Source organism: Dendrobates tinctorius, unplaced genomic scaffold (genome assembly GCF_039654945.1).
Source record: "Dendrobates tinctorius isolate UK_male_01 unplaced genomic scaffold, ASM3965494v1 ptg000138l, whole genome shotgun sequence".
Classification (NCBI taxonomy): domain Eukaryota; kingdom Metazoa; phylum Chordata; class Amphibia; order Anura; family Dendrobatidae; genus Dendrobates; species Dendrobates tinctorius.
In genome coordinates, this window is record NW_027361806.1 from 5,330,253 (window position 1) to 5,352,125 (window position 21,873).

Here is a 21,873-nt window from a genome sequence, read left to right on the forward strand (position 1 = left end):
AGATCGCTGTGTGTGACAGCGATCAGCGACCGGCCCAACTGCCGGTATCGCTGATCGCTGCAAGAAACCTCTGGACTTTTTTTTCCGTCGCTGGACTCCCACTGGCCAGCACGCATCGCTGCGTGTGACAGGCGGGAGACCAGCGATCAGCTGTAAAAAATAAAAAATATTGTTATTCTCACCTTCTGGCGTCCCGCGCAGTCTTCCCGCCTCTCTCCACGATCCCGGTCCCAGTGATCCTTTGCACGAATGACCGCGAGACCGTGACATTCTCGCGGTCATTCTCGCAAAGGATCACTGGGACCGGGAGCGTGGAGAGAGGCGGGGATGGCTGCGCGTGACGTCGGAAGGTGAGAATAACAATATTTTTTATTTTAATTCTATATTTTTTACAGAGATGGCATCAGCACTAACGAACACAGCAATGCCGCGCGCTCGGCATCGCTGTGCTAATCGCTGGTGAAGCTGTCTGTGTGACAGCTCACCAGCGATCACATAGCGACTTACCAGCGATCCTGACACGTTGATATCGTTGTCGGGATCGCTGGTAAGTCGCTATGTGTGACTCCAGCTTAAGGCTGACTGCAGATGAAAGTATGAAAAATTGTCCAGGTTTCATCAAAAACACTTGGACGATTTTCATCCGTGTGTTCCCTTTCTACGTCCGTGTGCAATTCATTTTAATATATCTATATTTTCAAATGTACATCAAATACAGTTTCATAGATTAATAATAGAAATGTATCCATAAAAAACAAATACCAGATGTGGGATCCGACTTTTTTTCACGCACCCGTAGATTAGAGTGGGTAAGTCTCATTCGAAACTCAGAAAAGAATATTGTATGCTGGGACTTATATCAAGGACAGTCGGATTGAGAGAAAAATCCTTCATCTGAACAGATGTATTAGTAGCATGGGTCAGTTTGCTGTCAGAGTACTAGCCAATGAAAAATCGGACAGCACACATGCCATATACTGTATATGCTAGTCTTCATGAGCCCTTTAACTTATTTCACAAATCTAATATATAAAGCTCAAGAGTGTGTGTGTGTGTGTGTGTGTGTATGTCCGGGATAGGCATCCACACCGTCGCAGCTACAGCCACAAAATTTGGCACAGTCACACGTCTGGACCCCGAGAGTGTCCTAAGCTATGTTGTGAGGCGAAATTTTAACCCCACGTGTTCCAATTCACCAAACAATTTTGCCCCTATCTACATAATGGGGAAAAAGTGTGTGTATCAAGCCCTGCCCCTCACTATGATGTCATAATGGTTGCCATGGCAACGCTGATGTCATTATAGGTTGCAAGTCCCGCCGCTCATTATGATGTCATAATGGTTGACTATGGGATGGAGGATGTGTGATGGGTATATGGGCACTGGACTATGGGATGGAGGATATCTATGACGGGTATATGGGCATGGGACTATGGGATGGCGGATATGTATGATGGGTATATGGGCACGGGACTATGGGATGAAGGATATGTATGATGGGTATATGGGCATGGGACTATGGGATGGAGGATGTGTAATGGGTATATGGGCACTCGACTATGGGATGGAGGATATGTATGATGGGTATATGGGCACGGGCCTATGGGATCGTGGAAATGTATGATGGGTATTTGGGCACGGGACTATGGGATAAAGGATAATTATAATTTACTATAACTAACCACAGTTAGTTACTATGCCCGGGCAGCGCCGGGCTCTTCAGCTAGTACATACTATATCTTATGATAGCCAATCATTCTACTAGGACTTCTCACCTTTATATTGTTTTTTTTGCGTGATTAAGAGCCATTTGTATGTCTTTAGAACCTGGTGTCCCCCATTCAATGCTTTGTTATTCTTTCCAAGGTCTTTGTTCAATGATAGTTGAACTCAACAAGCATATTACAGAAAAACGAAACAGTGAGTAGCGTTAAAAGCAGTATTATTAGGTGGGATTATTACAACCCTTATTCAGGAAAATCAACATGCTAATAACCAGTGCAATGTTACAAAAGACCAAGTCATGTTATGTGGGATCCACATTTTGTCTGTACACAAATTCATTCAGTGCATTCTTAAGACTCAATATAAGAATGTATTGTCTTATTTACAAGATACAATTTAAAGAACTTCAGGTCAAATAATTGCTCAGTGAGATACATAACCCAACCATTAAATTTTTGCCACCTATGTACAAGAGAATAACTACTATTATACTGCCCTAATGTACAAGAATATAACTACTATAATACAGCTCCTATGTCAAAGAATATAACTACTATAATACTGCCCCTATGTACAATACAGCTCCTATGTACAAGAATATAACTACTATAATACTGCTCCTATGTCAAAGAATATAACTACTATAATACTGCTCCTATGTACAAGAATATAACTACTATAATACAGCTCCTATGTCAAAGAATATAACTACTATAATACTGCCCCTATGTACAATACAGCTCCTATGTACAAGAATATAACTACTATAATACTGCTCCTATGTCAAAGAATATAACTACTATAATACAGCTCCTATGTACAAGAATATAACTACTATAATACTGCCCCTATGTCAAAGAATATACTATAATACTGCCCCTATGTACAATACAGCTCCTATGTACAAGAATATAACTACTATAATACTGCTCCTATGTACAAGAATATAACTACTATAATACTGCTCCTATGTACAAGAATATAACTACTATAATACTGCCCCTATGTACAAGAATATAACTACTATAATACTGCTCCTATGTACAAGAATATAACTACTATAATACAGCTCCTATGTACACTGTATGACTACTATAATACTGCCCCTATGTACAAGAATATAACTACTATAATACTGCCCCTATGTACAAGAGTATAACTACTATAATACTGCTCCCATGTACAAGAATATAACTACTATAATACAGCTCCTATGTACAAGAATATAACTACGATAATACTGCCCCTATGTACAAGAATATAACTACTACAATACTGCCCCTATGTACAAGAATATAACTGCTATAATACTGCTCCCATGTACAAGAATATAACTACTATATTACTGCCCCTATGCACAAGAATATAACTACGATATTACTGCCCCTGTGCACAAGAATATAACTACGATAATACTGCCCCTATGTACAAGAATACAACTACGATAATACTGCTCCTATGTACAAGAATAAAACTACTATAATACTGCTCCCATGTACAAGAATATAACTACTATAATACTGCCCCTATATACAAGAATATAACTGCTATAACTACTATAATACTGCCCCTATGTACACTGTATAACTACTATAATACTGCTCCTATGTACAAAAATATAACTACTATAAAACTGCTCCTATGTACAAGAATATAACTACTATAATACTATCCCCCATGTACAAGAATATAACTACTATAATACTGCCCCTATGTACAAGAATATAACTACTATAATACTGCCCCTATGTACAAGAATATAACTACTATAATACTGCTCCTATGTACAAGAATATAACTACTATAATACTGCTCCTATGTACAAGAATATAACTATTATAATACTGCCCCTACGTACAAGAATATTACTACTATAATACTGCCTCTATGTACAAGAATATAACTACTATTAATACTGCTCCCATGTACAAGAATATAACTACTATAATACTATCCCCTATGTACAAGAATATTACTATAATACTGCTCCTATGTACAAGAATATAACTACTATAATACTGCCTCTATGTACAAGAATATAACTACTATAATACTGCCCCTATGTATAACTACTATAATTACTACCCCTATACACAAAAATGTGGCTATGATGAACAGAGAATATTTATCAATGTAGAGATCCCTTCATAGGCGCTAAGGATTAGAGTTGAGCGAATATCTTCAGTTGCCCGCTTATTCACAATCACACCACATGCATGTAGAGACTGTGTGTTGGGCTCTCTGTGCATGTGCTATGACTGTGACAAAGCTGCGACACATGCAGCTGCGGCGGCGATCAGCTGTTCAGCCGGCACGAACCAAAAAGCCGAGTTCCCGCTGTAGTTTATTCGGCAAGCGCTATAGCTTGCCGAATAAGTGGGGAACCAAAGATTTTTGCTCAACTCTACTAAGGATATCTCAATGATCCACACATCACCAAATGTTTCTAGGAAAATTAAGTGAAAAGAATGTATTAAAGGAAACATATCGCCATGAAAATTCAGTCCAATCTGCGGGCTCCATGTGACAGAGCTGAGGGAGTGAAGTAGATTGCTTCATAGTTTTGGTAGAAAGGATTGGGTATAACCTGTGTATTAATCATTTAATCTTCTGCTCTTTCTGGGATTTTTGGTGTTATCAGTGACTGATATATCTTCCCATAAAGAGCAGAGGATTAAATGATTAATACACAGGTTATTCCAAATAAACTATAGAGCAATCTACTCCTTTCCTGGTGAAGGATTTCCTTTAAAACTTGGGAACATTTTCAGTTGTAAAAGTATCAGCAACTCTAATATGCAGTTTTGTTTCTGGCGCTCAGTGGACATAAGAAGACTGCGCCCGACAAGGACGACCATGTGGGAGATACAGTACGTAAGAAGTCTTCACCAATGTGCTGATCTGAAAGCCGAAAAATCAATTCACCCGTCGAACAAGCGTTTTTTTTGTTTTGTTGGTTGCTTTGCAACCCCTTTTTGCTCTGCCCAATTATGCTTGTTCTCAATAATCGGGCAGTGTAAATGCACCCTTAGTGTTGAATATACAGAATTATGAGCCCTTCTCAGACTCTCGGCTACACCAGTAACTAAGGACAGTTGCACTTACTGCACAGGCCGATCTGTCTCCTTCACAGCTTTAATGATTGTGTTGATATAACACATTCTAATGATCATGTTGCCCTTTCTTCCCCACATTCAAGTCCTGCAGCATAACACTGTTAAAAATAATTATCATGGGTGATATTTTCTTTGTGCGCAAGATTACGACCTGTTTGCAGGAGGGGAAAGCTAAAAAGGTCACATTCATTTTACCATAAGCTCAGGATTTATAATAGTAATTAGCCCCCCTCCTTTGGTAGCGAGTGTTGGGGACACAGCCTCAATCTACATGTTGGAATCAGTTCAGTAATTACACAGACTTTACCAATAATAAAGTTTGTTAAAGAAAGATTGGAGCAGATGTTGATTACAATACAAGCATGGAAAATAACATTGTGCTGACGGATGTGATCATATACCAGAGGTAAAAGATGGCGGTGTGGAAGGGTAATGGTTACTGTCATCATTAGGTCAACATTCTGAAAAATACCGAGCAATCACATCCAGATACGAAGACACAAGATGTGATACTAGCAATAACTACACTGACCATGACATCGTCTTGCAGATGATGGGTTAAGCATCAATGCCCTAAATATACATTTCATTACGAGAATCAACTAAAAAGTACATGATGTTAGATTGTTCAATTATCTTCAACTTCTGAAAAGAAAACATCTATTGCAACTCTTACTGGACAGTTTACAAGTCATACCTGATCGGAGTTGTTTAATCCTTCCATTACTGGTAGCGGTGTCTACTGGAAGGAAATCCTTATACCAGGAGATCTCAGGATCTGGATTTCCGCTAGCAGCACAGAGCATGGTGGCCGTCCGTGTCTTCTCCACCACCTTGAGCTGGGGTCCCATGTCAATAATGGGGAACCCATGAGGCAACTGCTCTTCTGCAAAACAGAAAGGACCGCTGTGTTAAAGAAACTGTTTTTCTTCAATACTAATAATTAAGTGTATTCACAGGTCTATTTTTGCTATCCGTCCAATTAGCGCGCGCCATAGTTCTTCTCTAAATAGCATGAAAAGCCATTAATCATCAGCTATGTCAGAGGTAATCTTAACCCGCTCCTCTTCCCCAGACCCCATCAGCCAAAGAACCTGAAGTTATTACAGCTATTAAAGCAGTGAAACACATTAGTACTGTATCACTTCTATGAAGCTTGTACAATGCAGAGAAAGAGCTTTAACCATACCTGTTACATGTCTGGTACGAAGCATATGGCGGCTTCTTATAATCTCCAAACAATATTTCCTGCGTTCGGCTCAGTAACCGTAAATGTATAATTTATTTTTTTCAGAGATACTTTGCATTATACGGTTTCTTTAGCAACAAAGAGTTGACCTTATTCCTAGCAGATTTATGAGGAAAAGACCCATCATGCGTTCCAGAGATATATTTACACATTATTACAAACACCCTTAGGACTGAATAATTTACTGCTTTTGTAGTAACAAGTAAAATCTTTTAAAAGGGGAAGAATAGGTCAGCAACAACTCAAAATGTTAACAAAGCGGGAATTACCAATGTATCACTGAGCTGTAAAGTAAAAATTACAGTTGCAAAAAAAAAAAAAATTACGTGCAGGAAATTTAAGTAATACACAGAAATGCATTAAGGGTATGTGCACACGTTGCGGATTTTGATGCGGAGGGTTTTTAATTTAAAAAAAAAAAAAACCAGCATGGGGACCCCTCTATTCTTAATAAGTAGCCTTGCTGAAGCTGACAGCTGAGGGTTGCCCAGTTGTGAGTTTTGCCTGGCTGGTTAGCAAAAATACAGGGGAACCCACGTGTTTTTGTTTTTTTAAATTATTATTTATCTACAGCGCAGGATCAGCTAATGAATCAGCTAACTCCCATCCGCTGCTCCTGCTGTCACTGTTATTAGCGGCAGCAGGTGTCAGATGATGGGATCTGTAGTCCCTTCAGCGCACACCAGTGACCGGAGGTAAACGTTATACCTCTGATCACAGCTGAGCGCTCACGCTGTCTTTTCACAGCGTGGGAACTGCGGCTCTCTGACCGGTGGGGGAGGCTTCCACTGCTGATCAGAAGCGGCGTTTGCCGCGCTGTCATGCACTTTACAGCGCAGCAAAAACTGGATGTTCGGGCCCCCATTCAAGTCAATTTTTTTTTTTTTTTTTTTAACTGTTACCGTATGTGCGTTGTAAGAAGGGTAGTCTTACACGGCGGGTATATGCCAATCTCTATTTTTTAACTGGAAAAGTTGGGAGTCGTCTTATACGTCCAGTCATTTTATACACTGAAAAATATGGTATATCAACATTTACCATCCTGACAGAGGCCAAAAGGACCCATAGATCTGTTTAGTCTATGAGACGGGAACTTTCGTGAAGCGTTCAGCAAATCAAGTGGATGCTACAAAGACAGTGTGTATGTAGCCTTAGAGGACAGAGTTCCCAAATGAGCCCGATGAGGATTATCCCACTCCAGGAGAGGGCTGGCATACGAGGCATGGCAGCCGCAGTTGGAGGCTCTGAACGTCGTGTTCATTAGGAGGCATTCTCTGACTTAATTTGAATACACTCAGAGGCACAAAGAGCTGAAAGGCACAGCTGAGCCACTGATATGCAAAGCCGTTGTCCTAGCGCACGTAAAACAAAGGCCTGGTAAGGGAGCGGGCTATAAATACACATTTAGCTGCTGAGACACAGTCATAACTTTCAACTACTATTCAAAAATGAAAAAGCCAACGGCCTGGGAGACGGGTAAATAAAAATCAGAAGGCAGGATTTCTTTCCCCCCAATTAACACTGAATGTTGTGGGGAGGCGTGGGCGGACTGCAATTGGTAAGTGACTGACCCCCCTGCTGGGTGTTATAAACAAAAGACCCTCCCCTTCTCTCAAGGTAAAGAGAGGCTGGTAAGCTGCAAAATTTCCCAGAACCTGGTGACTCAAGCAGTGTGGCAGTATATAGAGAGGCGTTACAGTACAGGGTCAATAACGAGAAACAGAACACACAATAACGTGTAAAGCATGAAAAATAATGCCATCATATTACAGAAATAAAAAAAATAGATTTTTTTCACCAACTTTTAAACGGCATGATTATAAAATAATTTTGAGTAGCGTTATTCTTGTTATATCTGTTTCTGGAAAGCAGGGTGACTATATTAGCAGACCCCAACTCAACTTTCCCAAAGGCCTAAGTGGGTCTGTACAGACAAGGGAGCATGGGACGTTCGGAAGCTAGTTGCTGGGCTTTCTGTTTCCCTTATGTCATACAAACTGTCACAGTTGTAATGAAGCTGACTGCACGACAGGTGAACACAATCCATTGCTCCCAGACTGTCTAGTGTTCGTCAGTGGGATGGTAAATCTGCAACTTGCTTCACAAAAGATGGAAGCGGACTTGAACTCTAGTGCCACCTATATCGACCCTTTAATGAGCCTCACCACATGACTTAGGATCAAAACCAAACCAGGCACCATTTGCAGACACATGTTTCAGAGTGTTTGTCCCTCATGAGTGCAAAGCAAGAGGTCTGATTTGGCTGGATGACAGGCCACTGACAGGCCTAAGTTGTAACATGCCGATGTGTAACGAAGTGCAGAAACGCTGTTGCCCCGTGATGATCACTGCTTTATGTTACACCTGCAGAGATATTGTCATTTGATATGTGTGACTGCCATCAGCAACCGTCTCTTATATCACCTTTGATATACTATACACCAAGGAGAGACACTTACATTCATATATATGACTGATTTCAGATGCTGCGACGTTAAGATATATTCACAAGGGGGGATTCTTTGCAGAACTTTCGGTGAATGAAAATCTTTTTCTGCACCTCTGAATAGAGGTTGTTTCTGCACCGGGTGCACGGACATCTGAAAGCCGGTACTCAGACGAATGGGACAGCCATTAATTTGCACACAAATTTGCCGTGAATACATTCAAAAGTTGCAGACCTGGGACAAGATTTATCACTGCAGGGCCCATTTTTTTTCTGGAGTAAACATAGTTCTAATATGGACTTTGCTTTTAGAACCTTATTGATTACTTAATCTTCACTTTCTTTAAGCCATCTTCACTTTTTTTTGTTCTTTTTATTAATGAAGGTGTTATTTTCATTATATAAATGTGTTAACCTAATACATCATTTCTGACCTTTCAAAAAATTGCAAAATTTCTACGAATTTTACTCAAGTACGTTTGACAATTTAAAGGATTCATGAGACTTTTACTCAAATAAGTCACAAAATACTGTAGATAAAAGAATCTATAGTATTTCTGATTTTGCATAAAATTCATCAACCCAAATGTGCCATTTTGATGAATATGGCACAAAAAGTGTACACAATTGCTACAAGACAAAAAAGAAAAATCACTTGAATAAGGTGCAAGTGATGAATCGGTGCCTTGATGTTTCTAGAAACTCTATATTCTTCTGCAGAATTTTCTACCTCTCCTTATCAGTAATAGAGGAAGTGCAGCTTTATCCAATATGCAAAGTCCTCCAGCGCATGTCCTGCAAACATCCGAGTCCTCCTCTCTGTGTGAGCAGCAACAAATCTGTTATATAGTGATTAGCCTGGCCAGCAGCTCCTCTGACATACGGAGGAGCCGCAGCCAGCAAGCTCTAGGGCCAATTCAGCAATCGTCTGTGAGAAGGTAATTAATCTAAAGCAGGTAGTTTTCCTTTTTAAAGAGTAGCAAGACAGCTCTTGGAGTAATTAATGCACTGCTGACCCGTCCTATTGATTTATCCCAGCGCAAACACAGGTTGATGAACAGGAAGCAGTGTGGCAGATCGAAGGCACCTGAAACTTAATTCGAGACCGGGGTGACTGGCGGCTTTTATAGACAAGTGCTTGGAAATATAGCAGCAATATGGATAAGGGGGTGAAAGTTTGTGTATATAAAAAATATAATTACTACCCATTGTAAAATGCCCAGTAACCCACAAAATAATCTGCAATAACCTGAGCACCACTTTTGAGTTATCATGTTTCTTCTTCATTCACATATAAAGCTAAATTCAGGATTCTACTGGTTTCCTACTACCAAATAATAGTGCATTATGGGAAAGTTAGGGTATGATGAAGCCTTGAGAAACAGTGTGTGCATGTGAAATGGGCCAAACTCGAGTCCTGTTAGGTTCCTAGACTGACTGCACCTAATAATGGTTTACAAAAAAGAATGGCGAGTACCACAAATTCTCTGTAATGTTTGCAGAGTTTGGATGTGTTCACACTTCAACATAAAAGCCAATAAGAATCTCTGTGGCTAAAAAAAAAACCCGAAGGCTTACATTTAGATTTTTGACTCAAATTTACAACAGGTCCATGAGAGCATCTTGGCTTTTCCAACCAGAATCTACAAAAATAAGTAGCAGGCAACTTTCTTCCAGAAAGAAGCACCAAAAATCTGCCCAGATTGTTTCCTATACATTAGTTGTGGAAACTCGAATTATATGACTAAAATGCAAAATTGTCCTTTGATTTTATGCAGGTTTCATTTGAAAGAATTGCTTATTGCTTAGCTGATATGTCGCACGTACGTCTGACAGCGAACTATATGAACTAAGGAAAACAAATAACACGCCACAGTTTATCCTGGAGCGAGTTGCTCTTCTGACACTCAGTCAAGTTCTCAGGTGGTCAGACAATCCCAGAACTATTGGCGCCTCTAAGATAAACAATGGCTTTGGCTTGTCTGCTGAGGGAAGTCCCATGGCTGTCCCCTATATCCAGGGTGCCCAGTGTAATCTGCAGACACGTCATTTGTTTGTGTAGAGATTATAAGGAGTCTGACCTGATCCAGAGGCTGCACAGTTTTCAGCCATAAGCAGAGGTTGTCAATCCTGTAGACATATCATCTGGTCACAGCTCAGAGATGTCTTCTGTCTTCTATTATGGACCATGTTTGGGGCTGGAATTGCTTTTGAAATCTATTTCTTTTGGTACAACACAGATCCTCAGCAATTTGATTGTGAGGTCTTCCCACTAATTTAGAAAATTTCAACGTATTAATGAGAACGGCCATGAGAATGTGTGACAAATTTGTAATCTTAGGGTGTAATCTTAATGGCCTGGAGGTCTCTGTGCTTTTTGGTTAATGCCCCTCGGACAGGGAACATACTCGTAATGGACGTTGTGCGCTGCTCAAGAGTGATCGCTGATTAAGGTGCACTAATTTTCTAGAACTTCATTCTGGAAGTTATGCTTTTCTCAGAAGTTTCCACAGTCATTTTCCAAGCTTCCTTAACAATCTTGCTTTATGACTTGTGAGGGGTTAAATCCATGCCAGACATCAAGAGAAGCGGAGCAAAGTTTTGCCCCCAGTCTAGAATCGATTGAAAACTGAGAAAGAAAAGCCTGCTCCTCCTGACACTGCCGCTTATTAGTGAAGGCCTGCCATTGATCAGAGTTTAGATGGGAGATCAGGCTGCAGCTCATAGAGAACCTGAAAACAGAGAGACGGATACTGTACATGGAGGTGGATTCATTAAAGGGGTTGCCTCAACCTTCTAAAATGGGTAAAATTGCAAAGAGCTTGTAAGAACAAGAACCTTTGCAATATACCTCTTATCTCAAGAATGGAGGGATTTTAAATTTCATAGTTTATAGCTTATTTCCTATGTTACCGACTACCCCTGCTGTCTGGTAGAGGTTCCTAGGTAAGGAAGTGTGCTTACAAGCTATTTGCTATAAGATTACAAGCACAGCTCCTGCGACCGTCTGATACTTCAAAAGCCAAGCTGCCTCTGATTGCGGCATGCAAGAGCACATAGTTCAGTACAGGGCCGGACTGGGACTAAAACTCAGCCCTGGCATTTGAAGTTAGACAGGCCCACTAGTCACATGGTGACTATATAATATCTTTGTACACTTGTAGGTTACAAGAAGTGAGAGGAGATTAACACGACTATATAACATGTAGTCAGAGCTGTGCCCAGTATTTCAGCTCAGTCCTATTTATTGCTTTTAGGTACAGTACTACTCCCAAAGCTCTGTCCCCTTTTGTACGCACGGTGACAGAATTCCTGGCAGAACTGCTATCCATTGGGCAACCAGACCCCCTGGTCATAGCTGCCCCTATCATACCTCCCAACTTTTGAAGAAGGGAAAGAGGGACAAAGACTGCGGCGCACACAGCGCGCCACTGCAAATTTTAGGCCATGCCAGGCCACACCCATTTCACAACTAGTCACACCCATGTCCACGCCTAATCGCACCAATTTAGCACTGCTGATTACACTGACTGGTACTGAGGGCACAGTGGCTGGCATTATGGGCACACTGACTGGCACTAAGGAAGAGAGAAAACAGAAAAAAGAAAAAAGAGAAAGAAAGAAGAGCGAGAGAGAAAGAAAGAACAGATAGAAAGAAAGGAGAAAGAAAGAACAGAGAGACAGAGAAAGAACAGAGAAAGTAAAGAAAAGAAAGAACAGAAAGAAAGAGGAAAGAAGGGGAAAGAAAGAACAGAGAGCGAGAGAAAGAAAGAAAGATTAGAGAGAGAAAGAAAGAACAGAGAGAGAAAGAAAATGAGGGAAAGACAGAACAGAGAATGAGAAAGAAAGAGCAGAAAGAAACAGAGAAAGAAAAAGAGAAAGAAATAAAGAAAGATTCTATAAAGATACTATAGCAGCCCGGCTTCCATTGTAGTGCCCACCTGAGCCTCCCGATGCAGGACATATCATGATCTGCTCACATGGCCGGCATCCCCGATTCCAAGGCGATCCTGCTGTCTGCGCTGTCGGAGGAGGACACGGTGATGGATCTGAAGCATTCCTGGTTCCGTCACAATCTCAAGAAATTATCTCATTTCCGGTCAGCTTCCAGCACATCACTTCAGGTGGAACGTCATGTGTGTGTTTTAAAATGCTCCTCGGGGCTCCGCCATGTACTCCTGTGTCCGTGGGAAAAGCCCGCTTTGTATGCTTCGTACAGATTTGGCTCAGCTCCGTACATCCCGTACACATATGGCTCCGCTCCGTACATCCCGTACACATATGGCTCCTCCTCGTACACACGTGGCTCCGCTCCGTACACCTCGTACACACACGGCTCCGCTCCGTACACCTCGTACACACACGGCTCCGCTCCGTACACCTCGTACACACACGGCTCCGCTCCGTACACCTCGTACACACACGGCTCCGCTCCGTACACCTCGTACACACACGGCTCCGCTCCGTACACCTCGTACACACACGGCTCCGCTCCGTACACCTCGTACACACACGGCTCCGCTCCGTACACCTCGTACACACACGGCTCCGCTCCGTACACCTCGTACACACACGGCTCCGCTCCGTACACCTCGTACACACACGGCTCCACTCCGTACACCTCGTACACACACGGCTCCACTCCATACACCTCATACACAAACAGCTCTGCTACATCTACCCTGTAAACCCCTCCTGACCCCACACATACGGTACTTACTGTACCTCATCCAGAACCATGACAACAGCACAGCAGAGTCTTGCAGACACCAAGAGGCAAGGCTGAGCGCACAGGATCTGTGATGAGGTCACAGGAGGGGCGGAGTCAGTGGGTCACATGATCAGGGGTCTGGACAAAGGCTCCTGATTATGTGACCCCTGACTCCTCCCCTCCTGTGAACTCATCACAGGTCCTGTGAACAGGGAAGAGAGCAGGCAAGGGACGCTGTGAGTGGCTGCGGGGGGAGGTCTCATGCTACGGCGAGAATGGGGTGCGTGGGGGGGTGGCGGCTTATCTCCCTGCAGTGCGGGAGGGTTGGAAACTATAACCGCTGTGCCCGCAGAGGGCCGGCGGCAGGAGCAACAGCCAGGCCAGTGGCCGCATCAGCTGGCAAGCGGGCAGATGATTGGGCGCTGCCGCCAGCGGCCCACATGACAGCGGCGGGGAAAATGCCCGGTTGGTTATATTACCAATCCGGGCCTGGTTTAGTAGAGCAGCAAAACCATGTCACTGGTCTGAACTGTCAACCTTCAGAAGCGTACCGGCCCCTCGGCAAGCTGAGAGGCTGAGGAGGAGCGAACTTCTGAAAGATCAGACAACCCCTTAAATTAAAAAATGGGGTAAAGTTCCCTCACCCGACCCTCCATATACATTCTGTCATTCTGAGTGTGCATGTGTTTTTAAAAGGGACTGGATAGCAAGTCACTGGCAGACACCTCTGCTAGCTTCTCTCCAGGACATCATGGACTAGACACAGGTAATAATCGCTACATTAAAACAAGTTAGTGATAAAAATGTCAGAACTGAAATTGTTATTTCATTTTACTCAACATAAAATGATGATGATAATGGATGTCCCTTAACTGAAGCTCAGTGTTTATAAGGCGTGCAAAAGGACAATTAATTGGCCTTTGAGAAATATCGCTAGATGACTTAATGGCTGTGTCCTTCAGTCCATCTCATCCTTGAAATATCGAACCACTTAGCACAGGCAATTCCTAAAATTTCATGTGCATGAACAGTAGTTAATAAGCTGTGAATCAGGCACTCATGGTAACACAAGCGCCTGGACAGGTTTTTTCTGCACCCCCTTCTCGCATTCGGCCACGTCACTGAGGTCAACATAAAGTAGCTGATCTAACGGATTAGGGAAATATTAAGGCGACTCGATAGTTTACACCTTTTTTTTCATCTAAATGACAGACAGGTTATGGAAGTTGGGACTACATCTGACAATACAGAGCTCCGAATCCTCTGGATAGGCAGTTACATTATATGACGATCTATACCTGCTGACCCCACAAGGGGGAGTTGGTCACGACCTACAGAAAATCACCAAGGATCGGGAATGGCACAATGGCTGTGGCCAAGCTGCTTTTCCTGTCTCTGCTTGTAGCTTAGGCACATTACAGTCGGGTATGAGGCATGTATCGTCCAGCGTCCACACTCTAAAGTGGGGCAAATATTCTCATATTACAAAAGCACGCACTGCCAGAATCTGAACGCGAAGGCCAACATTTAACACATTTTGTCTGCAGTTATGCAAGTGGGTCGCCCTCCCAGGGCTGTGGGGTACTCGGTACCGGGCCGGTCTCTTAGAGGGGAATGTCACAGCAGCGGTGACCCGGTCCGTGGCCCTGGGCGCCCATGTAAAAGGGGAATTGAGTGGTGGAATAAAGTTTATAGGTGATTCGTGACGCCACCTGTGGTGTTCGGCAATGAAGATGTTAAGCCGACGCTGCAGACAGATCCTCTGGGACAGATGGTGGGGTGCAGCAATGATGGTTTAGCCCTCCACAGGCAGGGCCGTTGTCCCAGGGCAGTGTAGATAGGTGTTGGGAAGGAAGGTGCAGTGTCAGGCACAGAGATGTAGCAGTGTCGGGCAGGCTGCAGCAAGAAGGCAAGGACACAATAGGTTGCAGTTTCTTTACCTTTACTTGGCAAATGCTGTCCAGAGTCCTGAGTACAGATGGCACAGGAGATGGTCAGCCTGGAAGCAAATCAGGAATCTCTCTCTGATGGGTTGTGTAGTCTCCTTCCTAGCACTTTTAGTGAAGTCCTCACAGTACTGAGTTACACTGAAATTCCTCCTTATCTTCTCTTAGAACTACCTTGTATGGCAGACAGCTGTAGCCTCCTATCTGTCTTGGCTCACCCGTCGCTGTTGTGCCTCCGAGTCTTAAGTGGGAATAGAGCATTTACAGCCTCCTACTCCTCTGGTTTCTGGTGCAGGACAGTCAGTATCCATACACCCGTGGAGACCAGGCTCCAGTTCATGCGCTCTCACTGGGAGGGAGCTCTCCTTCCTCAGCTCAACCTCCAGCTTCTCACTCCACGTCTACACACGTGGCCCTCCTCACACTAACTGACTATGTTCCCTCCTGGCCCTCAGAGCGCGCTCCTCCCCCACTCCTGGTTCAGAGCTCCCTCTGTTGACCCGGAGTGGGAACTGTGTTGCATGAAAATTATTAACTTCTAGAGATACCTTTCATTGCCTCCAGGCGTGACATCACTCTCCCTAGGAGGAAGGTAATGCCACTGTGGCAACCATACTCCTGGGAGCGCCACACAAGTGGTTGGTAATTTTAATGGAATAGTTCAGTTTTACCAGGATCCTTCTTTAACTTGCATGTCAAGCCATCAGCCATTATTGTCTCCTCTTTAGTTTTTTTCACCACATATTGAAAGTTCACAATATTTTCTAATATGATGCAGAAATCTGCTTCTATGGAAGCCAAAACTTAGCTGGAAGCTTCATAATTTCCATATTCAATGCCAATTATTCAATGATAATTAAAGGACTAAGTTTGCCCCTTCAGTTGGAATACCTGATGCCACACCTTCCTACATTAATTAATTACACATTAACTCCATCAACAACATTAACATTTACATTCTCAGCTCATTTTTGCTTTATATGTGTACTTTTCAACAGCTGCAGGGCCTGGAAAGTGTTATTCTTCTTAACAGCAACAATGTTTGATACAGATTTTTGAAAAAGAGAGGAATCTGTGCCATTAAGACTATTTCCCTAAATATATCCCCTGTATTGTGGATATGAATAATTTTGAGTTTATTTTGCTTCCTATATGCAAAAATATAACTACTATAATACTACCCCATGTACAAAAATATAACTACTATACATACTGCTTCTATGTACAAGAATATAACTACTATAATACTGCCCCTATGTACAAGAATATAACTACTATAATGCTGCCCCTATGTACAAGAATATAACTACTATAATGCTGCCCCATGTACAAGAATATAACTACTATAATACTGCCCCTATATACAATATAACTACTATAATACCGCCCCTATGTGCAAGAATATAACTACTATAATACTGCCCCTATGTACAAGAATATAACTACTATAATACTGCCCCTATGTACAAGAATATAACTACTATAATACTGCTCCTATGTACAAGAATATAACTGCTATAATACTGCCCCTATGTACAAGAATATAACTACTATAATACTGCCACTATGTACAAGAAAATACTATAATACTGCCCCTATGCACAAGAATATAACTACTATAATACTGCCCCTATGTACAAGAATATGGTTTCCTGGTGGCCTAGCCTATTCCTGCCATCCTCCTCGGTGACCAGTTCATAACAGAATCACCAGCCCTCTGTTATGAACTGGTCACCGAGGAGGATGGTAGGAATAGGCTAGGCCACCAGGAAACCGTAAAGGTTGGTAACTTAGCAGATTGCAGACCCCTAATCCTAACAACACAACTAGCAGTAGCTGTGGGGCGTACCTACGATGCCCTAGACGCCTCGGCACAGCCGGAGAGCTAACAAAGCCTAAAGCAAGAAAGGTGAAATCTAAATTGTCCTGGAGTAGAACCCCAAAGGAATAGATAGCCCCCAAACATATATTGTCGGTGAGACAAGATGAGACAAACGCAGGCAGAAAATAGACTGAGCAAATGATGGGGCCCAAACTGACTAGATAGGATGGGAAAGGAAAGACACTCTGCAATCACGCAAAAACCCTAAAAAAATCCAACACGTCTGATGTACAAAAAACACTGAGGTCTCACAACCTCTCCCCCACTATATCAGCATTCTGGTGAGAACTGGCAGCAAAGCAAAAGAGACTAATATAACAGGGGACTGAACAAACTGACACAAGCTGTAACATATGGAGCAGGGTCCAGCACAGCCCCAGCAGGGAGCTCGCTGAACCCTCAAAACAAAGCAGAAAGAGGCAAAACTAGATCAGATGCAAAGGATTAGCAAATGAACAACTTAACTGAAAATGCAGGATCAGGCAGGAGACAGCGGACCTCAGAATGCACAGGGAGAAACTAATCACCAGCAGCCACTGAAGGAAGCCTGCTCACTTAAATACTCCAGTCAGTAACCCCAGATTTCCAATCATCGTCGCCAGGTGGCAGACTTCAGCCAGCTCCACTAACCACAGTAACCACCAGAGTGAGCCCCGACTCAGAAGTCAAATTGAGAGAGATCACAACAATACTGCTCCTATGTACAAGAATATAACTACAGTACTATAATACTGTCCCTATGTACAAGAATATAACTACTATAATACTGTTCCTATGTACAAGAATATAACTACTATAACACTGCCCCTTATGTACAAGAATATACAGTAACTACTATAATACTGCCCCTATGTACAAGAATATAACTACTATAATACGGCTCTCTATGTACACGAATATAACTACTATAATACTGGTCCTATGTACAAGAATATAACTAGTATAATACTGCCCCCTATGTACAAGAATATAACTATTATAATACTGCCCCCTATGTACAAGAATATAACTATTATAATACTGCCCCTATGTACAAGAATATAACTATTATAATACTGCCCCTATGTACAAGAATATAACTACTATAATACTGCTCCTATGTACAAGAATATAACTATTATAATACTGCCCCTATGTACAAGAATATAACTATTATAATACTGCCCCTATGTACAAGAATATAACGACTATAATACTGCCCCTTTGTACAAGAACATAACTACTATAATACTGGCTCCTTTGTACGAGGATTTGGACAGAAACTGGCAGTTTTTTTCTTTGTCTGACAGCACCACATCTTTAGATTATTGGAATGTATGGAATATGATACGTTACAGAAGTGTCTACTCTTTGTCTGAAACTGTCCACCATCACAAAAAACCCTCAGAAAGCCTCATTATTCGTACAATTTTCTGAAATCGTCATTTTGTGCCTCAATTACATATCTCAGCAGAATGTCACAGGCAGAGGTTGAACAACCTGTAATAAAATAATAGCAGCTGTATTACAAATAATGATTTCACACTCTGTCACCAATAAAGAGAGAATACTTTGCCCTAATGAGCATAGGACACATCTCGCTCTTCGTATCTCAGTGGTGGACGCTATGACCCTTAGGTGAGTTGGGATGAGCGGATCGCTGTCTATTTACTGCAGGCTCGTTATTGCCAAATGTGCCATTATATACATGACTTTATTAATGATTATTTACATCAGGAAAATAATGAACTATATGCAAAATAAAAGGCAAAGATCTAAAAGGTCGCATATATCCCAAATCTTGGAATGTACCGTAATTGCTCATTATATATGTATATGTCATATTTCCATCTCATCTACTTATTTGTTTACTTGACATCATGCATGACATCAAGTGTTTCCAGTTACAACTATCTTCGTCCCTAAAAATTACCGTAACCATTAATCAACCTTTCACCCACAAATGCAAAAATAGAAGTTTACATCCATTCACTGACAGCAAACAGATATCTTAATTAAAAAAAAATACTCAAATGTGGGGAATGTAATAAGAATGCCTTTTTATTGTGTAGCAAGATGAGTCAAACTTAAGAGCCAAATTCGCACATCTTTGCCTGTCCGCATGCCAGAAAATTAATGTAGCAGGCGTAGATCTGTGCTATAAGTTAGATAAATTTATTTTCTATTTAATCTGAGTGGCATAATATTGGGCAAGGAAGCCTGAATCCAGGGATCTGTCACTTATCAGGCTACGTGTTGTAGTTTAAAAAAAAATAAAAATCAGTGTTTTATCAGCAAGAGATAATCATTGCTGGACTAGGTCTCACGTGCCGACCAGTCAGGCTAATCTGTCTAACCCCGCCTCCACCACTGATTGGCAGCTTGCTAACAATTCAGAGTGTACACAAAAAGCTGCCAATCAGTGGTGTGGGAGGGGTTATACACAGCTCAGCATTCTGAACACAGCTACATCTACTGCAGACAAAACAGGGATTCAGCAAGCAGCCAAGTACGTAGCACATCGCTGGAATCTCTCTCCCTACATCATGCTGCTATCAGATTATATAGCAAACACCTGCTGACAGATTTTTTTTCAATTACATATCCAAATGAAAGGTTATCAATATCAAATCAGTCCAAAACCCAGCACCTCTACCAATCAGCTGTTATCACTCCAGTGGTGGCCAGATGAAAGGCACGGGGACTGTAGATTATTTCATATTTGAGAGAATCAGAGCTGATTTGCAGATCTCTGTAGCAGTTGATACCCACTGAGCGAGGTTGTGTTGTCCAGCTCTGCTCAAAATTTACATCCAGCTGGCAACAGGGATAACAAGAGCCGACTGCGTGGCTGCCGTGTGTCGGACCCCTACTCATCTGATATCCTTGACCCATCCCAAGGATAGGTTATCTATTATATGTCGGGAAAACCCCTTTTAAGTTTGTGAATGACCAGCCTGCTGCGAAAATTGGAAAAATGGGAGCTGTAATGGAAGGACAATGGATTGTGCACAGCTTTTCATGTCTAAATAAGACATGACTTATTTTTAGGGCAAACTTCTCTTTGGTTTTGTCATATGTGTAAATATGCTCTTCAATGAAGCTATCCTGCTGGGGGAGGCAAGATTATCAATATTTTACTGTGGGATAAAACAAAATTCTGCTGTAACTATTTATCGAATCCTCTGCTGGCAGCAAACATCTACTTAAAATATCGCTCATTCCCAGCAAACAAAGTCCCCGTAATACAGTCACAGTAACAGATGTAACCACATAAAACTCTCCTGAAGCCAACGAAGAGTTGGCGTGGAGCCTGAAACGCAGTGTGCAGCTGATAGAGGGCAGTAGTGTTATACAGAAGAGCACAAAATGCGTTAGGATAATTATCATAAACTTCCAGAAAGCTTTCTACATCAAAGAAGTTGCTGAGACATTCGCAGCTCTGGATGCTAAATTCTCAAAGATGCAAAATGTAAATATGACAACAGTGTTCTGCAGATAGCACTGAGATGAGGTCAGGACACCCAGTCATTAATATTACATTGTGTCCAGCAGACAATGAAATATTTTCTTTTTTTTCAGATACGGCAAAGCAGGTCATGGACAGACTGGGTCCTATAAACACATGATGAGCGTTCAGGCAGAACTATATGGAAAACTCAAGGCGTATGTTTCAATCGTGACTCTTCTTGTTTAAGTGCAGTTCCTCAGCCAACATCTCCCGTGTACCTAATAGAAATCAACGGCAACTGCCAAGTGTGGTTACTTATTACTGCACATGTCTGAGAACTAAAGTAATAATGCAGGATCAGACAAGGAGAGAGGCCGACATAGGATTAATGTACATTATTCACAGTATTATCTACACTGCATTGTTGTTATGGTCAGATGAGTAAAGAGTCGATGGGACTTGCAAAATCTGGACTTGGGCCCTGGGTCCCCCTCCCTTCACGTTGGTCAGGTGTAAGGGCCCTTGTAGCGTTCTAAATCCTATAAGGACATACATGTTGACCCCCTACCACATTATGAAGTAACATCCTCCATCCTGGTTCCCTGCCAGCCATGTATGTCCCCCATCCTGGGCCCCGTCCTGGAATATATATCTCCCATCCTGGGCTCATGTCACTGGTCAGATTAAATTTCACATGATGAACACTTGTTATGGTTGAAACCGCCCATTACTATCGGCCAACCATCTGATGTGTATGGTGACCTCCCGATTCCCCCCCAACAAATTTTTGCAATCTTTAGGTTCAGTGGTGAGATAAGCCACTTCTAAAGGAAATTGACAGCGGTTCTCTGAAATCGAACGTAGGAGCGCATGGACGAGTTAAGCGTTACGGTATATGGGAGAGTTAGGAGGGAGCTACCGGCTAATCAGTCGTACAGACGACAGCCATCTAATGTGTATGGGGACCTTTAGGCTATGATCAATATCCATTCCTTCTGGTCTTGTACAATTGCAGGATTTGCGTATTCAGCCCTCCCCGTGAATCCTCTTTTCCGCCTCGATGGGATATTTCCGCAGGCTTGCTGATTAGATTGGAGTTTGCACAGTGACAGATGCGTACTTTGAAATCTGCAATATTTTAATAAACGCGACCGCTCCAATTATCGTCTTGCAGAGAAACTCAATAAAGAAAGGAAATAATATGTTGAGATGATATTTTAGAATAACACACATTTGACCTTTAAACATTCAGAGTGTATTGTATGCGCTGAAATCGTCTCCTGCCTCAGAAATAACAGATCTGAAAGCACCGGTTGGCACGGAGTGGGTTAAGACGTAGGGTCAGCATATGGAGAAAGATACCCCCGA

The 21,873-nt window shown here is 42.2% G+C and overlaps 1 protein-coding gene across 15 annotated transcripts in view; it reads right to left on the minus strand.

Moving 5' to 3' along the window:
* Positions 1-21,873, minus strand: part of PTPRF (protein tyrosine phosphatase receptor type F) — a 1,130,165-nt gene that overhangs the window by 53,566 nt on the left and 1,054,726 nt on the right. For all 15 annotated transcript variants that reach the window (XM_073544479.1, XM_073544478.1, XM_073544488.1 and 12 more), the window contains one exon: positions 5,539-5,727. In XM_073544479.1, the coding sequence (XP_073400580.1) occupies positions 5,539-5,727 (189 nt within the window). The remainder of the gene's footprint in view (positions 1-5,538; positions 5,728-21,873) is intronic.